Source organism: Chroicocephalus ridibundus, chromosome 2, assembly GCF_963924245.1.
Source record: "Chroicocephalus ridibundus chromosome 2, bChrRid1.1, whole genome shotgun sequence".
NCBI lineage: Eukaryota > Metazoa > Chordata > Aves > Charadriiformes > Laridae > Chroicocephalus > Chroicocephalus ridibundus.
In genome coordinates this window covers 50,283,039-50,304,650 of record NC_086285.1, presented here as the reverse complement: position 1 = coordinate 50,304,650, position 21,612 = coordinate 50,283,039, and the positions used below count along the sequence as shown (strand labels likewise).

The following is a 21,612-nucleotide window of genomic DNA, read 5'->3' as shown; positions in this document are numbered from 1 at the left end:
TGAGAAATAGAAAAACTAAAAATAAAACTCCTCCTTGGGAATCATCTAAATGAGAAGTAAAGAAAAGGGATATTTCCCAAACAAATGTTAGTTGGCAAAGTACTTGGGAAATTGTTTCTTCCCTCAATGGCTCCCCCTGTGGGGCTCTGCTGTGCCTGTCCCCCAGGGCCGTGAGCCAAGGGGGGTCCAAAAGGGGCTCCTGAGCCTGAGGAAGGGTCCTGGCATTGGCACTGTCCGTCAGAAAGCAGGGTTTTCCACCCTCACCTTATCCTCGCGTCTGTGAAAGCTCATGCAACTGCATGTTAGTGAAAACTGGGCTCAACACACCCAGTGAGGACTGCATTGCAGCTGGTGGCCCTGGTCCTTGGTAATTGCGTGGGAATAACCAATCCTACTTTATCGTGTGTATTGTGATTTTTGCAATGCAGAAAGGTGAAGAAAATGCTTGGGGAGGTCCCATACTGTCATGGGGGTTTTCTTAATCAGTTTCAGAGCACAGTCCATTTCTTATGGCTCTTACGGAGCTGAGCTTGTACCTAGGAGGATTCATACATCATGTTTTACACTTCAGTCAAAATGTAAAAATAGCCTCAGGTTAGGTTTTTGAGCTCCTGTTTTAGCTGATGGATGGGCAGGATCTTTGATAGCATTTTAGGTCTCCTGATTGCATTCCGACTTTTGCTCCTTGGTCTATGTAAATAATTGTGCTTATACATTTCATTTTTCTAAAGGATTGCCTGTTATAGATTCATAGAATTGTCTAGGTTGGAAGGGACATTTAAGATCATTAAGTCCGAGTGTTAACCTAATACTAATAAAACCACCTCAAAACCCTGTCCCCATCTTCTAAATACCTCCAGGGATGGTGACTCAACCACTTCCCTGGGCAGCCTGTTCCAATATTTGATAACCCTTTCTGTGAAGAAATTTTTCCTAATACCCATCCTAAACCTCATAAGACACTTGTTTGTGCTGTCAGTCTCACGTTCCTCTTAAGCAACAGGCAAGATGTTACTGAAAGGAGAATTAAAGACTTACCTCTGGAATTATAACGAGTCCAAATATTAACCCAAAAAGGACAAGATTTACTCCGTACATCCACCGCAGAAATATGAAGTAGGAAGCAACTGAGGAGCCAAAATGACCTTGAACCAGAAGACACTTAGTGGTTAGGAGTTTAGGAGGGTTAAGCTATCCTCAGCAAGACCTGGACCCCTTCAACCTTAGGTCTCCCCAGCATGTTGCCCAAGACCCTCCCAACAGTCCCCACCACTGATGGAGATGGCAAAGCCCGGAGCTGCCCGGGGTGCATGCTCCCAGGTTGGCAGCGGTGCCCCGGGTGGGCGGAGACGGGACCAGGAGCATTGTTTGGATGAAGACAAAGCTGTCTTACAAAACATCTCACTGCCACTGCGCAGCAACTTCCACTTACTCTCCACTTCTTTTATCTTCATCTCCCAGGGTATGCACTGGGTTTTGAAATTGTCAAAGTCTCTCTTAAATTTCACCCATTTCTGAAACAAGACAAGATTGCTGTGAGCAGAGAGGAGCGAAGAGGGAGGCTGTAGGGCTTTCTAATGTCAGGGTATGGTAGCACTGCTAGGAATGAGTGTAAAGTCAAAAGCAAAAACTCTGGTCTGGGTCTGATCTTTTGGACTATTTCAGAAACTACCTTCAATCCAAAAGCCCCCCACCCCAAGTATTCACGTTCATTATCTGAATTTTAACCTTCCCAGGCTTTTGGAAAGTTGCAGTTGTGCTATGAGTTTAGCATGTTATGTAGGGGTAGAAAATTCAGACCTAGCTCTGTGTTGAAAGAATTGACACAGAACCAACTGTATTTAAAACAAAACTTAATTTGATAAAATACTGAGCTTGAATCCTTCCTCATCAGACCAGCGGCTAAACTCCCATTGATTTCATGATCTCAGACCTGGCTCTGTTTTTCGCTTCTCTATATAATCTCCATGACAACATGCAACTTGGCTGACAACTTAAAACTTGCAACACAGTCATCATCCTCCTCATTGTCTCATTAACAGGGAAGAAGAAATATTACAGGAGTCCATGGGACAGTGCAAGAGTTTGGCCTCCTCCTTAGGGCTACCTTGTCCCACGCTTCAAGGTTTTGGAGAGTGCAACCAGAAAGCAATGTTTTTCCCTGCCCCTGCAAATCCTCCCTTGCTTCAGGGAAGGTCGCAATGAGATTCAGGTTGGGGGAAATTTCCCCCTATTATTTCTGTAAACGTCATAGATTTGAAGCTGGCTAGTATTTTTGAATGTGGGTGGGAAGTTTTATTCTGATTTCCTGGTGTCTCTCTTGCCAAATATGGGTTAATAAACCCAACAAAAAATGGGCTGAATGCATAACGAGGTACCCAGGCTTTTCCCTGACATCTTTGCAGCACTTACCTTTGCCATCATCATCTTATAAGCGTACAACTTTTTGCCCTTCCCTTTTCCCAGAGCTCCTTCAAACTTCTCTACAAAAGCTTGTGCCTCCCTAATTGGGAAAGAAACAAGCGGGTTATTGGAACAGCAGAAGGGTCTTTAGCTTTTCTCCTCTGCCCGCGCCGGTGGGAAAGCAGCCGCGCTGCCCTCCCTGTGTGAAGGCAGGGGTTTGGGCTCTCCGTGCCCCATGCTGTGTCTGGGGTGCCAGCTGCTATCTGCTGGTGGTGTTGCTGTGCCGAGCAGAGCTCACAAGCCAACCCAGGGCTAGCTACCAGGTCCCCACAGCGCTCATGCAGAGATGTGTCCCAAATCTTGGTCCCTGCTTTTCCCTGGGTATAGATTAGAAGCCCGCCTGTTCATCTTGCTCCAGAGCTCTCCCACCCCGGCATATCTACTATAACTTTTCACTCCTGGTGCATTGATCAAGGAAAAAACCAACATTTTCTAGTGAAACAAACTCCAAGAGGATGGAGAATTTCCCTTCATGAACACTTCCCTGTATAAATATCAGAGGCGTCCAACTGGCCCAACAGGATAATCTCAGTGCCAGAGTGTATGCTGGTCAGGAGTAAAATCAAGCTGCAAATTGAAATTAGTTTTAGAATAGGTTTCTAAAGGAAATACAGAGAAAAGAACCAGGTAGGTGTTGTTAGGGTATGCTGAGTTTGTGAATAAGATTATATCATGTATTGATGTCATTGATACAGCGTAAGAAGAGATTAAATTTAAGGAGTTGGGAGGTCCTTTGCAATCCTAAGCCTGTGGGGAAGGTGGACATCTACTTCTTAGGAATAGTTGGCTAGTTCATCCGCATCTTTATCTGCAAACCTTAAGTGAGATTTCTAAGTCTGGAACACATTGTTTCCTTCTCCTTGTGTTTCACATTCCTCATCTGTGCAATGGGGCTAATCTTTTCTTGTCTGAGGGTTGAGTTTGTGCAGCCAAAATAACTAACGAATGTACTGCACTCTGAGAGCCTTTCTGGAGACCTCTGCACAAGCAATGCAACAATTTTATTTAGGTTCGTTAGCGGGTGGCAAGGATTGCCGTGGCTCAGGGATAAGATGAAAGGATGGAGGTATGTTATTAAACACAATCCCAGGCAGAATTTTAGCCAGGATCCCATAGCAAAGGCAAAATATGTCAGAAATAGTAGTGCTTTGCTTTTTTTTTCTCTTTTCTTGCAGAACTTTGCACTTTTAAGGTGATAAGACTTTATTTGTAATGAGCTCAAGTTTATAGCGTGCCTGTGATTTAGCAAAGCTGCTTTAATACAGTTTTCCTGCATCGATCTTTACCCAGATTTTTAGAAATAATTGGCAGTGTTCAAGGCTCCTGATTTTAACGGAAGATGGAGCAGGTCTTGGCCTTCAGGGTGTGAAAGAGAGAAGCAGAGACACACGGTGACAGCCAGCCTTCACAGCCTGGTCACTGCAGCTCCGAGCAGCCTCTTGGCAAAGACGGAGCGGGGACATCACCGCTCCCCGTGGGACTGTGCATGCCTTGCAATGCTATTTTGAAAGCTCCCCAATTTCAGGTGATTTTTAAGCAACAGAGCTGGGATTTGAAATATTGCCTTGACATGGGAATGATCCTGGTCATCCCTGCTCCGCTGCCCCCCGTTGCTCTGCACTAAAGGATCTCTGCAGCTGCCTGAGTTGTTCCCACATTCAGTGGGGACTGGCTGGCAGTATTATCTTTGCTCCGTAAACCTCTGCAAATAATACAGTATTTTTTCCAAGTGGCACTGTCTCAGGAAGTGTGAAGTAACGTGGCACTTTGCTGCTCTGATTTCTATCTGACAGTAGGCATGACTAAGCAAACCAGGGCACAGAGTTTGTTTTAACAAGTAGCCTGGCGGTAGTGAGTCGTTTGGTCTTAAATACAAGGGTAGGATGACCTGGCTGTGGGTATCAGTTGAACAGATTTGCACCTTGTCCGTTCTCTGGTTACAGAGGCTGAAAATCAAATTCCCCATTTTAACTGTGATCATTTAAACCCAGACAGGCTGGCCAGGCTCTGCCAATAGCTTTTTCTGAGACGGGGGTGTTACAGTAGCAGCAGCAAAAATGCAATTTCTAGGAGAGGCAATGTGCATCTGACAGTCAGCAAAGACCCCAGGGGTGTGAGTTCCAGGTGTTGTGGGTACCTGAGCACTGAGAGCTTCTTCACCATCCTCCAGGGTTTGTTCCTCATGGTGGAAATTAGTTTTTTCTTTTGCTCCACTTGCTCCATCAGCATCGCGAGCTCTTCCTCCGAGAGTGACTCCTCATCGGATGAGTTGGAAGAAGCAGAAGAAGTGCTGGGGGAGACACAGAATAAAGGGCACAAAGTGGAAAATCTCACAGGAGTGAGAGGGAAGGTCTTGCTTAGGGTGGGCACAGCGACGCTGGCCCCCAGGGATCCCCCTCTGACGTGGACACAGTGCCTCGCTGTCCCCTGGCTCGGTGCGATGCCAGCGCGGCCCCTTCATGCTCAGAACGAGGCTGCTTCCAGCCAGGATAATGAAGAGGCCATTGCGTCCCACCATAACTCACCCGACATTGTGCTTTGGACCATGATTCAGCTACGGAAGCATTGCCTAGGGCTACAGCTAGCTCTGGAGAAATGTTTTTCACACCTTCAGAGGGAAGATATGGGGAGAAGCAGCGGGCTGGGACAAGCAAGATTTGGAAGAGGAAGAGACTTGGAAACATGAGAGATCCCTTTTAACCTGAACATTTCCATAGACCCACTGAAAAAATTCGGCCGGATCCGAGTCGCTCAAGCTGTCTTCTTTAAGAGTGCTTTTCTACCCCACTAGGACTCCACTACATGCATGGATCTCATCCTGGCTGAGAAATTACAATGATAGAAGACCCTGGAAACAGTTTGGCTGTGTGGCATTTTACACTATTGCTTTCCACTGTTTTATCTCTTTTGGGAAAGCAGTAGTGTCTCACAGTCTGTGGTTTTGCAGTTGTGACCCATACGCCACTGGCATGTCGATACCGCTGCCAGACTGACCCAAGGCACCATACTCAGGGATTGTTTAATTACCTGTTTTTCCTGTCTTTCTTCTGCTTGTTCCCCCCCTCCTTTCCTTTCTCATTTGTTCTCCTTCCTTTGTTTTCTGACTCCTTTTGATCTTTGGTAGGAGCCTTTTTGCCTTTCTCTCTCTGCCGACTTTGTTCCTCTCCTGCCTTTTTTCCATCGCTGTTTTTACTTTGGTAGTTTTTTCTCCTAGAAGCTCTGTTTTGTTGGCTACAACTGTCTTCCTCTTTGCTCTCATCTTCTTTGTCTTTCTCTTGCCTTTTCCCTTCGAGTCTGCTTGCTCTGCTGGTTTCCCTGCGGCACTGTTTCTTGGGCATCTTGTCCTTTTCTTCATCTTCTGCAAGGGATAAAAACAAGTACTTTGGGAAACACTTAGCTTTCCATGCTGGCAAAATCAGGATTCGTCAGAAAAGCACAGGCAGCTTGGATGCACGATTCAAACCCTAGGGAAGTCAATGAGCAGATACCTGTTGACCTTGGTGGGCTTTGCATTATGCCCCATCCAATAACGACATCCAACTCTTTGGTTATGTAGTAATACTGCACAACTAACTTCAGCATATCAGTGACTGATATGTGACTGTAAGAAAATTGGAAGTTAGTTACAAATGCACAAGCCCATCTGTCAGAGAGCACAGGCAGATATCTTCTTGACCTGTAAACACACCAGAGGAACGGAAAGAGAAATTGCAGCCAGTTAAACAGTATATAGTGTGCTTGTTGGTGCAATGTCCTTGAAAGCTGTTTACTTTTCAAGGCTGGGGATGGAGGTATTCTATTTATATAGAGAAAAGGTACAGCTTAGGCAGCACCAGGTCTCATTTCTCTGAGTTTTCGTTTCAATAGGAAGGTCTACATCCAGAGGAAAAAAAAACCAAAACCAGATAGTCTCTGATGCACATTTCATTCTTATTGGCATTGCATGCTAAAAACCTCATTTGACCAGAAGTCAGAAGTGCTTCCAGTTTGAAGGATTGAAATGGAGTGTGATTTAATTGCAGAATATTATGGAAGGGGTAAAAATATGTTCAAAAAACCTCAAGCCCCTCCATCCCTTTTGCCAGCAGGTACATTAAAATCAATAGTAAGTTTTCCAGACTCTTTTGGCTTCTAATTTTCCAAAATTTCTTACTGATGAAAATAGAATGTTCAAACAAAAAAAACGTGAAATTTGTAATTTTGGCATTTTCTCTCAGTGTTGGAGAAATTGTAATGGAAGAAGGAAATTGTGCTGGAGTGGGATCCAGAGTGACGAATGAGCAGCTTAAAAGGTGAGGAAAATGGAAGCAAAAAGGGTTTGAGTATTTGCATTTTTGTTTTGGTGAATAGTTAGAAATTAATAACAAGCAAATAGTTTTTGCTTGATAGTGGTAAAAATTTAGTAGGAGGTAGTTGTCACACTTGTCTCTGGGAATGTGAAGGAGCTTTCAACTTATTTCTCAAGAGCCTCAAACTCAATAGGTTTCAGTTACTATGTAAAATGCTGCATCTCAGCTGAATTTCAGTTAGTGATCAAGGTCAAAAGACCACCCCCTAAAATGTTCATTTTAGGCAGACAACTATCATGGTTTTCATTTGCAATCTATCAAATAGATAAATGTGGAGCGTTCATTTGTTACTTTTATCTTATTTCCTTCTTTGCCTGTATGGGAAAGGTGGATATGATTAAAAAAATACATCCCAGCCATTTGTTAATTACTTTCTCATATTTTATGGATCGTACAGACATGTCTGTGAACCATTTTTGCAGTAGTGTCTACATTCATATCACTTATCCAGTGCTGCTGTTATCTTACCTATTAGCTAGCTAGCTTTATTGGGTGTTACAATCCTACCCCTTAGCTATTTCTTTTTATTTACTATATACCCAGGGTTAAAGCGGTTTTTAATCCTGTCACTGGCTCTTCCTGAGTTTCCTAACAGCCATCAGTCTGCCTCCAACCCATTTTCATTTTTATCTTCTCGTGGTCATGATTAATCAAGATACCAGTGTGTTATGGTCTAAGCAAGCAGTCCGGGGAGGGCAAGCGGGACCTCGGCACGGGGCAAAGCAGTCCCGGCCCTGCACAGGGTGGTACTTTACTGCCACGCCTGTTTCACTAGGGATGACCACCAAGGGATGTGGACTCCGACAGCCTCCCTCCTGCTCTAGGAGCATGGCTGAAAGGGGACAGACTGCTCAAGAACAGTGGTTTACATATCACTATTATAAGTCAAACCTCAAAGGAAAAATCTGCTTGCTTACAAGTAGCTCATGAAGTGATTCCTGTTGTAGAGCAAGTCACAAGCCAGAGAGAAAAACAAAAGGTATCACCTCCCGTATTTCAAACAAGACCACATTTTTTAATCTCTACGTTACCTTCACTCTCTGTGTCACTTTCGATTTGTCCATCAATCTCTATTCCAGCTGCAAGACAAAGAACAAAGAGTAATTGCATTTGTTGCTGGGTTTTACATGCGCAATGCTTTACACAGCTAGTCCTTAAGTGCCAGCTGAGCTTGGCAGAATGTCCCTTATTGATTATACATTATATTCTTTTACTACAGTGACGCTCTTAATATTTACTTTAGTTTGGCAAATTGACAAAAGTTCCCTGCATGAGCAAACGAAAACTGCATGATCTTTGAGAGATGCAAAACTATGTGCTTGGAAAGTCATGAGATATTTTCTCGAGTATTCAGCAGCATCCAAACTGAAATGATCCCATAGCGATACCAACCGTCTTCCATGATGACTTGCAAAGCACATTTCTTTTTCTTCCCCATGACAGCCTCCCGTCTTTTGCACGGACACCGTAGCTGCTATGCTGGGCTCGCACACGCCAATCATATACGGGTTATTCTCTCTTCCAGTGTCCATGTGCTTGTCTCCTTGCAGACAGATGGGCACGTCCAGCCGCTGGTGACCCCTGGCTTGCAAGCCATGTGGGCAGGGAAGGGCAGGGAGGGGTGGGAGAGGCTGGGAAGACCCGGGCTCTGCCTCAGCCCACCCAAACACTACTTTCCCTTTGTCTCCCTTCTCCCTGTGAAAAAGCACCTGTCGGCATTACATTGCATTTCATTATTTAAACATGAAGGAAAGCCCTTTGGTGGATACTTGGTGGTATCGTATGAAACACAGACACAAGTCACGTCTGGTTCTGACATAAGCATGTGTCTGGAGGCTTTGAAAGGATCAATTTTCTTAATGCCATATTCTTTACTGACCTGCGTCAATCTGTGTGACCCTGTTATTCATTCTCCTGCACCTTAGCAAACCTCTCAGTGCGGTGCCCCTCAGGGCACGGCTGTGGGTGACCTTTTGTCCTCCATGTGTGTCCTTTGTAGGGGACTCATGAGCTAATAGATGCAGCAAGGAGTCAGGAGTCAGAACACCAGGATTTCTCTTTCCTTTGCTCCTCTATTCTGTGTGACCTTAGTATACTCATTGCACTTGCTGGTAAAATAGGATAGATTTTCCTTCTAGGTGCTCTGAGGCTTAATTAATTAATGCGAGACCCTCATTCAGAAGGTCCTTTAGTACCGCAAAGTATTGTATTGCATGCTGTGGCTTGCAGTCCTTCGATGGGCCAAGGATAGGTTTGTCTGAGCAACCTCCGGTGTAAAACCTGCAGCATCTGCCCCGGCTGTAGCTTTCTCAGGGAGCCGGTGCATCCCCAGCACAGGGTTTCTCCTGCAGGATTGCACAGGAACAGTTTCCAAAGAGGAAAGCTATCTGTGAAGTCTGCTGTGGACCCCTGGCTCGTGCTGGCATCCCTTGGGAGATCTGGACTGGTGACGGTACACAAAGATTTTTTTTTTCCAAGTGTTGTCAGAGAGAGTTAATTCCCCTTTCCCTCCCAAAATCAAGGAATGTTGAGGAGATCAACTTGAGGTTGCTGCCACCGGTGACCCTTGCAGATGACTCCTGCTCTGGGTTGGGTGCAGCACCCGAGGAGGTGCCAGCCTGAACGGGAGACTCTCTGCTACTTTTTGATCTCTGAATTTTGGTCCAAAGGCACCTTTCAAGTATTTTAAGTCCAATCCCATGGATTGTTTGATCTGCATTTGACTTTAGCTCAGCTCATTTGAGCTAAGTATGTAATGTATATTATATACCCATACATTATTAACAACTCTAACTGTACAAGTTCATTACACAGAGCGTTTCCACTGTGTGGTCCCCACACCAGTGGGTCTGAATGGGGCTGAAGACAGCAGTAGTGGTCCTTGAAGGTCTTGCCAGGGAATAAGTTTCACCTATAGTCCTATGTGTCGATGTGGTGGGTTGAAAAGTTGTTCCAAATGTGATCACTAGGTCATTGCATTAATACTGCTTCAGGCAAAACGGAGCAATTCACAGTTGCTGGAGGCTACTGGAACTGATTTTCTGCAGACTGCTTCAGTTTCCTCAAGCCTCAGCCCAAAGCATCTCTTTCCCAAACAGAGGATCTAAGGATTTAATTTTCCTTGTTAAATGAAAGCCAGGTTTCTGGAGAATCAGGTGGTAAGAGGCGAAAGGGGTGTGGATGCCCGTCACACCCCTGCAGTACCACGCTCAGTGCTGGCACCGCTTCTGCCTCAGGACATCCTTCTTCTCCACCAAGGCAAACTCAGATGCTGTTTGCGTGCTCAGGGTATGCTCATGTGAGCGTCTCATTGCCAGAGGTATGCAAAACACTTCAGGAAGGAGTGAGATGAGTGTCCTGGTTTCTACCCTGCTACATGGTCAGTAATCCATCTGTCATCTTCACTGCAGCTGGGGCAGCCGCGGGCTCCAGACCTGCTCGTGCCACTTGGCATACCCACGGGTACCGAGTACGCGATTTTGAAAAGTGATGGGGACTGCAGATTCATTGTGCTGCAGTTTGCTGCGTCTTCGAGACCTGTGTGCCCACTTCATGAAAAATACTCTGCCTCCCAGAATGGCAGCTCATGGGATGCCAAAGTACCAAAATATGTGGCCGGGTAATACCTCTGCCCCCTGCTCCAAGGCCAAACTCCCATCCTTTGATTTTACAATCTGCGCTCTGGTTCATGGACGTGGTGGCAAGGTTGTGATCGCTGTTCATGCAGTCCCAGGGACCCAGGGCACCACAAACTCGAAGGAAATCTGTGGCTCCCACGTGTCCCCCCTTGCTGCATGGAGCAGAGATAGCTGAGGGGTGTCAGCGTAGGGGACAGAGCAGGAACGGTGGCTGTACCGTACAGTGCTCGTGAGGCAACACATTAGTGTGGCTGTTCAGTGGCTGTAGGTGTTTGCAGTAAGCTGTGTTTGGATGTTGCTTCCCCCCCATACCTATGCTGATAAACGTAGGAAGATTGGCCCTGCCAAACCTGCTCTCTTACAGGCTGGTTGGCAGCATTTTACCCTTGTATGGGTAGGGATCATCATCTTTCACACTGCCGGCTTCGTTGGACTCCATCACACGGAGAGGGTGGAGGTGCGTAATGGCTGGCAATTATTTCCTAATGAAGAGGGTTATTAAAGTGCCTGCCCCAAGCGCTTACCCTTAAGGAGAAACCCCTGCATTACCTTTCAGACTTGGCCTATGGTACAACAAACCGCTTTGTGTATGATCTGCTGCTCCCTTTGCCTTAGAACAAAATACCAGCATAAACAATATAACCCACCCTAGCTGATGTCTTCCTCCTCCAGAAGCAAGGGTCCACCTGTGGCTGATGTGCAGCCACACAAGGATGATGAGAAACCTCAAGGTCTTTGTCTTTTGTGGTGCATGTCCTCGGGGGGAGAAGCAGAGCCACGATCACTTTTGAGGTGGGCCAGGCAGCGCCAGAGGGTGCTATGGAGAAGTCAGTCTGGGCAGGTGAGCGTGAGGAGCCTCCAGGAGCAGGGATCAGTGCAACAAAGTGGTGTCATGCAAACTGAGACCAGGAAAATGGTCTGCCAAAACGCAGACTTGTCAGCCTTGTTTGCCTCTTGTGATTTTTGGTAAGTGCTTAGAGATCTGTCATTTCCCCCCAGAATCAGGCTGGTGGAGATCTCACTGTACCTCTGGGCTGGTTTTGCATGTGTGATACTGTGTTTGCAGTAGCCCAGCTGGACACAGAAGACTCTTGGTCAAAAAGATAAAGTTTAAATAAAAAACCATATAGCTGTTTATATGCAACATTAAAATATTATGGAAAAAACTTAAGGCGGGATATTCTATAAAGTGTCCCAATGTAGTTGAAGATGTCCCTGTTCACTGCAGGGGGGTTGGACTAGATGACCTTCAAAGGTCCCTTCCAACCAAAACTATTCTATGATTCTGCGATTCTAAGTAAGAAAAATATACTTCATTTCATGTACTTTGACACCCGTCTTTCTTTGAGGATTAGAAGGTGCTTAGTTAAAAGAAACCTATACAAAAAATTCACAACAACCCGCAAGGATGGCAGGCCTGGGAGAGCAACGAGATGTCTCGTGTGCTGTGAGAAGAGGTCGCACATGAAGACTCTCCGTGTCTCTGCATGTGTATCAAACAGATGACAGGTCCCAAAATAGCTCTGTGTAGGGCTGACCTGAGCTTCCATAACTGTACAATGGGGAAAAGCTGCCGTTCTTCAGCACCGAGCGCGCTGTCGCCCTCAGCTTATGAGCCTGATTTTCCTAAGAGGATAAAGTGTCTTGCAGGGTTTATGATTTCTTAGGATTATGGATCGGGGGGGATTAATGAATTAGTCTTTTACCTTGAGTTATTCCACACAAGGTATGAATAAGTAATGCACAACCACGAATCCAGCTATTACGTATGTAAATGTCAGACTTTGTATGCAGAGTGCGAGCAATTTGTGGAGTTGTAGTGCTAATTTTTTGTCCTATACTATTCAGCTTCTTTCTCCTCACGTTGGGGACTAACGCTATATAATTTGACAGTTTTGAGTTTTAACATGCGAGGACATTGGACTTCTCACACACTTCCGAGTGTTAAATAAAAAGCAGTTGTGTTATGGAGAGAGGGTAACTGAATCTTGGAAGCACACACAACATGCTTCTAAATGCTTAATGAGGTAGCGTTTCTCCCTTTCTTGCTTTCTGATTAACATAGGTCTTTAGCTAATTAATCCATGGATTACATTTATTCAATATTCATCTCATCTATAAGTAATCTTTACTTGAGAAGGTTTTTCAATAATAGCAATAACACCTGATCTGTGTGTGGTTATTTTGATTCGGGCCTAAAACTCGCAAATTGCTGGAGCCAACTCCAGTGATACATCTGAGACAGACGTTTAAAAGTTAGAGATCGCTTCCCAACACTGACTGAGTTCTGTCTGACTGTTGAAGAAAACTGAATTTTTTTTAAAAAAAGAACTTAGTTGTATTTTCCAGGGTCTCTCAGGTATGCTTCATAAAACCGGATTCGGCTCAGCTGTGGTCCAGTCTGGCTTGTGACAAAAATCTGGGGTTTACTTTGCAAAAAATATTTCTGACTAAATTGTGGAAATCCAGCACAGGCTACATATTAACCTGAGCATATATGTCTGCAGAGGTCATCCTTGCCCTCGTGTAATGTCTGCAATGCTGTAGTGTTTCTCTGTACTTTGGTACAAGGGTCTGCAGTGACCTCTGACAGATCAGCATGGAAACGCTCAGGAAGTAAGGACTCGTCAGCGGTGTTCAAGGCAAACACGTGGGTAGAGAGTCTCATTAATTTAACATAATCTGGCAAGGAAATTTCTCAGCTTTTTTTCAGTCTCTGAAAATAATCCTCTGGCTGCCATACCGAACAGTGGGTCTGGACTATGGCTGGAGGCAGTAAATTGGTGCCAAATACATGTCCTGTGCTGTTTGTCTGGGCATTAGTTACTTGTAAGGACGACGAAGTCCCACTGGAAGAAATTGTGCGAGACTAATCTCATGCTCAGGATGCTCAACGCAGTGCCTTGCCAGCTCGTGCTTTGCCCATATAAAATAACCTTTATCTGAATAATCCCAACCCAGGGTGAGGAGCACGTGGTCCTTGGAGGCAGAGCCATTGCTTTTTTAATTTCTTGCTTGTTATTATTTCATAGTGTTCTCTCTCTGGCTTTCCCTCGCCTCATGCCTCAAGGCACAGCTGGGAGTTTCCCGGGAAGGAGCGCAACAAGCTCTGTACAGGCTGTTAGTCTGTGTTTTTGCTGCAGAACAATTACTGCCAGAGGGCTGCTAATTCAGGTGGCCTGTCAGGAAGAATTAAGCCGAAAAAGGGGGAGGATGTGCACTGGCAGGTCCTGGAGCTGTGCCAGCTTGGAGAGATGTCTTTGAACGTCAGGTCAATCATAGGATACAGCTCCTCAGTCTTCCATTACTTCTTACCATGTAGAAGCTGGTGATAAATTATTTTATTTTTTTTTTAAATTATGATTATATTGTCCAGCTTTGTGAGAGTAGAGGCAGCAGCCTTGTGGGACACACTGCATTGGTAAGACCCCAGCCTAGGGCAAAACACAAGCCCGTGTCTGCCAGCTCACTGCCATCTTCACCGACTCCACATCTCACGCTAAGCACATGCTTAGAGCCATCCTGGATCCATACGAGCCCGTCAGTGCTCTCCAAACAAGGCATGTATGTGTTTGGCAGAGGTGCTGGTCAGATGGTGTATGCTGCTCCTGTATCATCCCTCCCCGTCGCTGGCCTTGACAGGCTTTGAGGGCAGGAGGCTCTGGTTCATCCAAAAAGTGGTGTGCGCCACAGCCCTGTGGTCCCCGGCACTTTTTGAGTAACTCAGTGGTTTTGGGAAAACCCTTTTGATTTCCAACCAGACACAGATACCTCCACTCATCTCCCACACTCTTTGTAGGGAACAGGCACTGCACGACACTTTTTTCAACCCATCACTCCCTATCTGAAGAGTTAACGAAGTCCAAAAATGAAGAGTTTTAAGTTCCAAAGGACAAGAAGGGAAAATAGGGGAGAATGTCTATGAAAAAAACAAGAGGAGGGAAGGTTTTTTGCACAAATTCTGGAGCAGGAGAGGAACATTTTCTTGGGGATGAATGTTGTTGGTGAGCTCCATTCCTACCTTACGCACCTGCTTGGCCCTGATCTGGAGGAGAAATTCCCGCATGGTCCCCTCAGCTTTGTAGGAGGTGCCCAAAAGACCAGCAATGAAGGGCACAGTTTGAGAAGATCAGGAGAATAATGTTCTTCACTGGAGTTGAACCTTTTTTTGCTGTCTGATGTCCAGTCCCTCCAGACAGAGAGGGGATGCTGCTACTACTGGATTCCCCCCTCTTTCGTTCCAGTTCCAAGAGGATTTCTGTGGGAAAATTTTCTTTCACTTTTGTCTACAATCTCTCTACTTGAAAAACAGATTTATTTTTTTTTAATATAGAAAGAGGGAAAGCTGCCCAACAATCCAGTCATGGCAGGACGATGTTGCTTGCTTTTAAACTTTTCCTAAAATGCGCAAAGCTCCCAGAGGAGCTCTGCCTGCATCTGCGCAAGCCAGACCTTCCACTGCTGCAAGCTCTTAAAGCTTTAGTGACTTCCACGAGACTCTGACAAGTTACACTAGCCATGGGTTTGTGCCAGATAACCCTAAAACTTCTGCTAGATCACGGGCTCAGTGATGCACAGGTCTTTGAGGGATGTGCCCAAAAAACACTTGCAGAGTCAGAAGATCCCTGTGAAGGTCCTTGTCTGTGTCAGAAGACAAGAGGTGAGAAGGTGACCTGAAGTCAGAGCTAGGGTCTCTCTTTGAAATTATCTCAAGGTCCTATACACAATTGATTTCTACTGGAAAAAACCCAAAACATTCTCCTGTGCCATTGTTAGAAATGTAAAGCCATATTAATGAAATGCTCTGAATTATTTTTTTCTTAGGCTTTCCAGGTAAACTTTAAAAAAGAATGAAATGCAGCATTAAACCAGCACCATGGTAGTGCACAAAATTCACATAGCATGAGAGCGAGCTAAGACAGAAGTAATTTATCTGGGGAAGAGAAATACAATGATTAGGGACCTTAAGGGATTCATTAATAAATGTAAGTTGTGCCACAGCAGCCTGCTTCCCCCTTTGCCTCTGTCTCAGCTACTGCCTGAGTGATGAACAGACGCGTACCTCCTTTTTGCTCCTAAGAAGGCAGCATTGCTTGCCTGTAGTGTGCTCCTAGTGTACTCCTGGCTAGCTGAGATACGGTCCAGGTCAGGAGTGATGTACAATCAAAATGTCTTTTAGCCCTTGGCCTCGGACATCTTCTCCAGAGGCAGGGAAGACGTGCAGTGAGGGAAGGGAGAGCGTTTCAGGGGGATGGCATCCTTCATGTGCAAGATGGGCTTGAGAAACAGGAGGACAGGAGAAGCGGATGGCTACCAGGTGTTCATGAGAAGGGGATGGAAGGCGTCAGTGATGCTCCGTGCAGCTGAGGTGAGCGAGCCCCGCTGCGGTGCAATGGGACCCCCCTCTCGTGGCAGCCACTTTGCATAGCAAATTGCTCCATTTCAGCAGATTTACCATCTTTTCTGGCAGAGGTGGCACACTTAAAGGAATGGGGGGTTGCACTGGGTGAAACTGGTATTTATTTGTTTTCCCCTCACACTGTGTCTGCTTTCTCTCTCGTTACCGAATCAGGAGAGGTTTCATTAGCATCTGATTCAGAAAGAATTTGGGTGTGGCAGATAAAACCGGTGATGAGTTAAAATATTACCTTTAACAAAAGTCCTTTTTATACTTGCCATAACCCTCAATGTTTCTAGAGAGCAGTCTCTGTGTTTGTAAAGCACCACTGTATTTCACACCCTGGTGACTCCAGTGGTGCCACACCTGTTGTATTAGGAGAAGGTGCTCACCTTGCTCACCTCTGGGCTTCACCGGTCTTGCTGGGCTGGAGCTGTAACCAGGGCTGAGTGATAACTCTCTCTTTAAAGTTAACTGGCTCTTTAAGGCGGCTTCCAAACTGAAAAAAACTGCATGGAAAAAAAGGACGCTTGGGTTAAACACAATCTGCATTTTAAGCGCAAGGATTTTCTTATTGAAACATAAAAAAACCCCACAAACAGGCAGAACATCAAAACTCCAAAACAAGATTTTGCCTTTTTTTTTTTATTTTATGAAATGTCATTTGATTAAAATGATGTCCCGTTGAGAAGCGAAGGGCCAAACTGGCAGAAGTGAGGATAAAGGGGAGGCACATCTCTTCCGTTGGGTGATGGCCTCCTCTCCACACAGCTCCCTGGGTCGGCCACTAGTTTCTTTTACTAGACCTGCGTACAATTTTGTCTTCTGCCTGACCCTTTTCAAGGATCTAATTCTCAGAGGCACCACTGCACAGTATTCTGCAGGGTGAACGGTTGTGTCAGTAGCTTCTCTTCAAGCCAAGTGACTTTCCATAGGAGGTGGGAGTGGTTTTGGGGAAACTGGGGAAAACTGTGGTTGAGGATGGCAATGGAAATGTTTTCCAAAAGTATCACGGGAGAGGACTAATCAGAGCAGACTTATGGTTTCTGTGATTGCCTCTGTATTTAAACCTTTCGGGTTTTCAGCCAGTGGAAAACATCACGGTGCAGGTCCCTGCGTCCCAAAGCCCTCTCCTTCTCTGCCCCTCTGGGTGCTAAGAAGGCAGTTGCTGGATGGGAGATAGATGCCCAGAGAAGAAGGATGCTAAATGCTTCCTTGCATGCTAATCAGCCAACGGCCCAAGGATTTCGCACTTCAGCCTCATTTGAATGATGTCCAAAGGCAGCGTGCCAGCTCTGGCTGTAGCCGGCACCCCAGCTTCACCAGGGTGCCCCTGGGGCTGGCACCAGCAGAAATAACCAGTGCTGGGAAGCGCACAGTATTCAGGGATAATTTCCTTAGTGCGCACAGCAAAGAGAGTCCGTGACAAATTTTTGCCTCCTGTTTTCTCTCCTATCTTGTTGCTGCCACCTTTCCCATGTTTTCTTTTCCACCTCTCCGGATGGGGTCCAGTGAGCCGGTGACATGCCCCAGGGTGGCTGTAGCGGAGTCTGGCTCTCCTCCTTCTTTGGTGTTAAATCGAGAGAAAATACGGTGTGTATTAAAACCTGAAATCTTTATCCTCTGCTTTCTTAGGTAGAATTGGAGCTACAGCCTCAAAAAGCAGAACAGAAGTGAAGAAAGCAAGAGAGGGTTTTGCGGGCTTAAATATTCCACATATCCTAAGTTACATGCATACTGACAATGCCAGGCCTTTCGTAGTATTAGTTTCATGTTGTGTAAGTCCTTAATAGAAGACTTTCTATATTCCGCCTGTTTTTATAAGGAGTATTACTAAACATCTTACTATTGAAGGGTGTGTTTTCTTTCTTTTTTTTTTTCTCTTTAATTTGTGTTCCGTATGTTTAACAGAATAGAGGTGGGGTTGGAATTCCCACTTGGTAACAAAAACAGATTGGGAAAATCTCTTAGGAGTATTAGCCTGCAAGATTTTACAATCACTTATCACAGATACCTTCAGGAAAAGCCCCAAACTACTGGGAGAAGGGCTGGAAGGAAATAAACTTGTTAATTCCCAACAGGGTGAGATGATGAAGCATTCATCACAGCTGAGCTCTGCAAGCCAGGCAGTCCGTGCAGAAGGGCTGAGACTGCGATCTCAGGTCAGTAATTCAACGTAATGATAGAAATGTATTTAGATATGACACTTAAGTTACGCAGGTGTGTAGGAATTTATTTTCAAGTAGCTAAGTCATCCAACTGACTTCAGCCTTGCCATGTAAATTGCTTTATGTTAGGCACAGTTTCAGAAACTTGGTGGGTCTCAGTCTCTTCTGGCACCCAAGGCAGAAAACAATACCCTGTTGGTTTCTAGTGTAATTCTACTGATGCTGGAAAGATCTATTTTAGAAGTACCTGGGGTCCTTGTTGGTCTGAGGAAAAACTTCTGGTCTGTCTCTTTAAATTGTTTTAATTTGTTTTCGTGATGTTTGTTTCCTTACATGTACTACCAATGCACTTTATTATCAAATCTCAAGGTAACAGGTCAGCATGTCTTGAGAAAATCTTATTACATTGTCATTTATGGAAAAACATTCCCCAAGTTCAGTGGAAACTTTGCCTTTTTGTCTCATGAACAAATTAAACACCTAATAAGTGGCAAAGGAAGAAAAATCCCCAGCAAGTTTTGTGCTTCTGAAGTGTTGGTTATTTCCATGTTTATTATTAAAAATGACTGTGTATTATTAAATACTGACTGAGAAAAATGTAATGATAGATAAAGGCCTATCCTTTACCCTTCCAGGGTGTGTTGCTGATATAATTGGTTTATGAAAAGTTATTGCTTTTATCTGGGCTTTATCTTCTGCTGCACTTGTTCCCTTTAGATGACTTGTGAGAAAGCTCCCTTTGTTCAGAGATGTAAGAAGAGTGCCTTTTGTTACAATTATTAATTTGTATGCTTATATATATACACCTATATATGCATGTGACCATATACGTGTGTGTCTGAATACATATAGGTATATTTATCTTCTTTTGTTCAAAGTATCACAAACAGTAAGTTCTGGTAGGGCTGGGTGCTCTAAAACTTAATGTCCAGCATTAAGTGTATAACAGAAAACATATCTGCTTGCCTCTTCTACTGTATGACCAGGACAGTAGCATGTTCATATTCTTTTACTCTTACAAATATTCATCTCCTGAAGGATTCAGTTTTTGAGTTGGGTAAATCCAGTGTTAAAACTAAAACTGAGCTGGTGGGGATGAGTTTTCAGTATTGCAATGAAACTGGATTTTTTGTGAAACTTTGAAACAAAAATTGAATGCAGGTGTGTCCAAGCAACCTTTTCCATCATCTTGGGCTGAGTTACCACCTGGGACAAATAATGATCTTCCAGCAGCTGAAGCAGGCTGGGGTTAGGCTGGCAAAACTTCTGTTTCTGGCAAATACCTAGGAAATGTAGGAACTAGGAACTTCAGTTGTTAAATCACTGTTGAGTGAGTTTGAGGTCAGGTGAAGTATATTGCCATGAATATCCAAATGCAAAAGACAGAAAGATAGGTTATTTAAGAAAGACAAAATACTGTTGATTAAAATATTAACCTTCAGTGTGGAAGGCATAATGGATTTGGGGTTTTGTAGTTACTTTTTTCTCTAACTGCATTGGTCTGTTCTTGCGGTCATTTGTTAGCAGGTGCTTATTTACAGTGTCACTACACAGTCACACTTCTGGCTTAATAATGTGCCTTCTGGTTTGTAGTTGCTTCCTATGACTGCAGGACTGTCCTCAAAACCAATATTAACTTGCTTTAGCCATTAAAGAGAGAGGAAGAACAATCTGTATTTATTAAGACCAAGTGGACAGAGGTCTAAGCAACCTAGTCTGAACTCGGCTCAGAATCATAGAATTGTCTGGGTTGGAAGGGACCTTTTGGATCATTGAGTCCAACCATTGACCTAACGCTGACAAAAACCATAACTAAACTATACCTCTAAGCACTACATCTAGCTGTCTTTTAACTACCTCTAGGAATGGTGACTCAACCACTTCCCTGGGCAGCCTGTTCCAATGTTTGATGTCCCTTTCAGTGAAGAAACTCTTCCCAATATCCATCCTAAACCTCCCCTGGCGCAACTTGGGTCTGTTTCCTCTTGTCCTATCGCCTGTTACTTGGGAGAAGAGACTGACCCCCGCCTCTCTACAACCTCCTTTCAGGTAGTTGTAGAGAGTGATAAGGTCTCCCCTGAGCTTCCTTTTCTCCAGGCTAAACAACCCCAGCTCTCTCAGCCGCTCCTTATACCAACTTCTTCTCCAAAATGAGCTTGGACCCCATTTCGAGCAGGGGGTTGGACTAGAGACATCCTGAGGCGTCCCTTCAGCCTGAACGATCTTATGATTACTGAAAAACTTGTGAGCTAATGGGAACTGTTCTGTAGGGCACGAAGGAGGGGTTGTTTAGACTAATTAATCTAGACTATATAGTCTAAGCCTTCATTTTGCTCTGGAGTTCCGAATCCCTCCTTTTCTTTGCAAAAAAGGATGTTGGTGTTCTCTCTGTGTGACAGAGAGAAATGCTGATTGCACCTGCTGTTTCAAACCTGAACACTACCCCCATCTCCCCAGGCACCAGACTATTTGTTTTCTTTGGCTTTATGGAATTTTTAAAGAGCTTTCTCTGAACCTCATACCTTTATGCATATGAAAGGGATTTGAAAGGTCTTCCTTTTGACCTGCTAAACTCAGTGTCTCCCTGGGGTTTGCCTAAGACTCAAGATTTATCTTGTTCACATATGCTAAAATAGCTTCCAGTGTGTGGTATTTTAAGTTACCACAATAATGCTGCTCATCTATTTTGTATTTTTACAGGGATATAGAAGCAAATTGTGCCCCGTGAGAAATCTAGATTTATTCTTGTTTTGCTACAGGGAAACTGAGTCTGAAGTGTGTTAAACTGTGAGCTCAAGAAGGTCAATGACGGTCTTCAACTTTGGTCTTCTCATTCCCAGATTTGTGCTTTACCGATGTTGATTTGCAGTTTTTACCTTGCACCTTTATTTTCATGAGCCTGTTTTTCCAGTAAGATTTGCACGGTATGTCATGCTTGAGACTAAGAGCAACACATTGCCTTTACGTAGCATTTCACCAATTACATCATCTGTTCCTTTTGATGCCACAGGTTGAATGACAAACGTGTTCCTCCTGCTAGAGATTTCTAAGCAGGACCTAATTCCTTTTTTCATTAAATTGCAATCTCTTAACCCAGAAATTCGTAACGCTGTTATTAAGATATTTCCCTGTTGAACAGGCCAGGATAAGAATGCAAACTGGGTAGAGTGAAAATTTCTTTTGAAACAGCAATATTAACAGTCTCTGACCATGGCCAAAGAGGGATCTGGAGAAGCAAATGGAAGTATTATCTGATGCCAGTGCCAGGAGCGGCACTGTCAGTTCCTACCTCTGCTCCCAACACCTTTTTAGGCGCCAGCATCTTCAGTGACAGCAGTGCTGGCCAAAAGTAGACATTTTGATGGAGCGAGATGAAAATGCAAGTGTCTCAGGCATGTTGTAGCTCTTGGCTGTACCCTGGGTGGATCGAGTGCAGGGGGAGACGAGTAACAGCCGATGGATCCCTCACTGTCTTTGGGCAGAGCAGGTATCTGAAGATTGCTGCAACTCGAACAGGTTATCTTGGAGGGCAAGCTGCTGCCTCCTTGACCGAGACTGGGTCTTGAAAGGGGACCCCTGAGGAAGTGCCTGGCAGT

The 21,612-nt window shown here is 44.7% G+C and overlaps 1 protein-coding gene across 1 annotated transcript in view; it reads right to left on the bottom strand.

Moving 5' to 3' along the window:
* Positions 1-8,250, bottom strand: part of TMC2 (transmembrane channel like 2) — a 34,627-nt gene extending 26,377 nt beyond the window's left edge. The window contains exons 1-7 of the mRNA XM_063324071.1: positions 8,205-8,250; positions 7,844-7,891; positions 5,491-5,821; positions 4,601-4,753; positions 2,413-2,503; positions 1,433-1,514; positions 1,039-1,145 (exon numbers count right to left, since the gene is read on the bottom strand). Of these exons, the coding sequence (XP_063180141.1) occupies positions 1,039-1,145; positions 1,433-1,514; positions 2,413-2,503; positions 4,601-4,753; positions 5,491-5,821; positions 7,844-7,891; positions 8,205-8,250 (858 nt within the window). The remainder of the gene's footprint in view (positions 1-1,038; positions 1,146-1,432; positions 1,515-2,412; positions 2,504-4,600; positions 4,754-5,490; positions 5,822-7,843; positions 7,892-8,204) is intronic.
* Between the last annotated feature and the right edge of the window lie 13,362 nt (positions 8,251-21,612).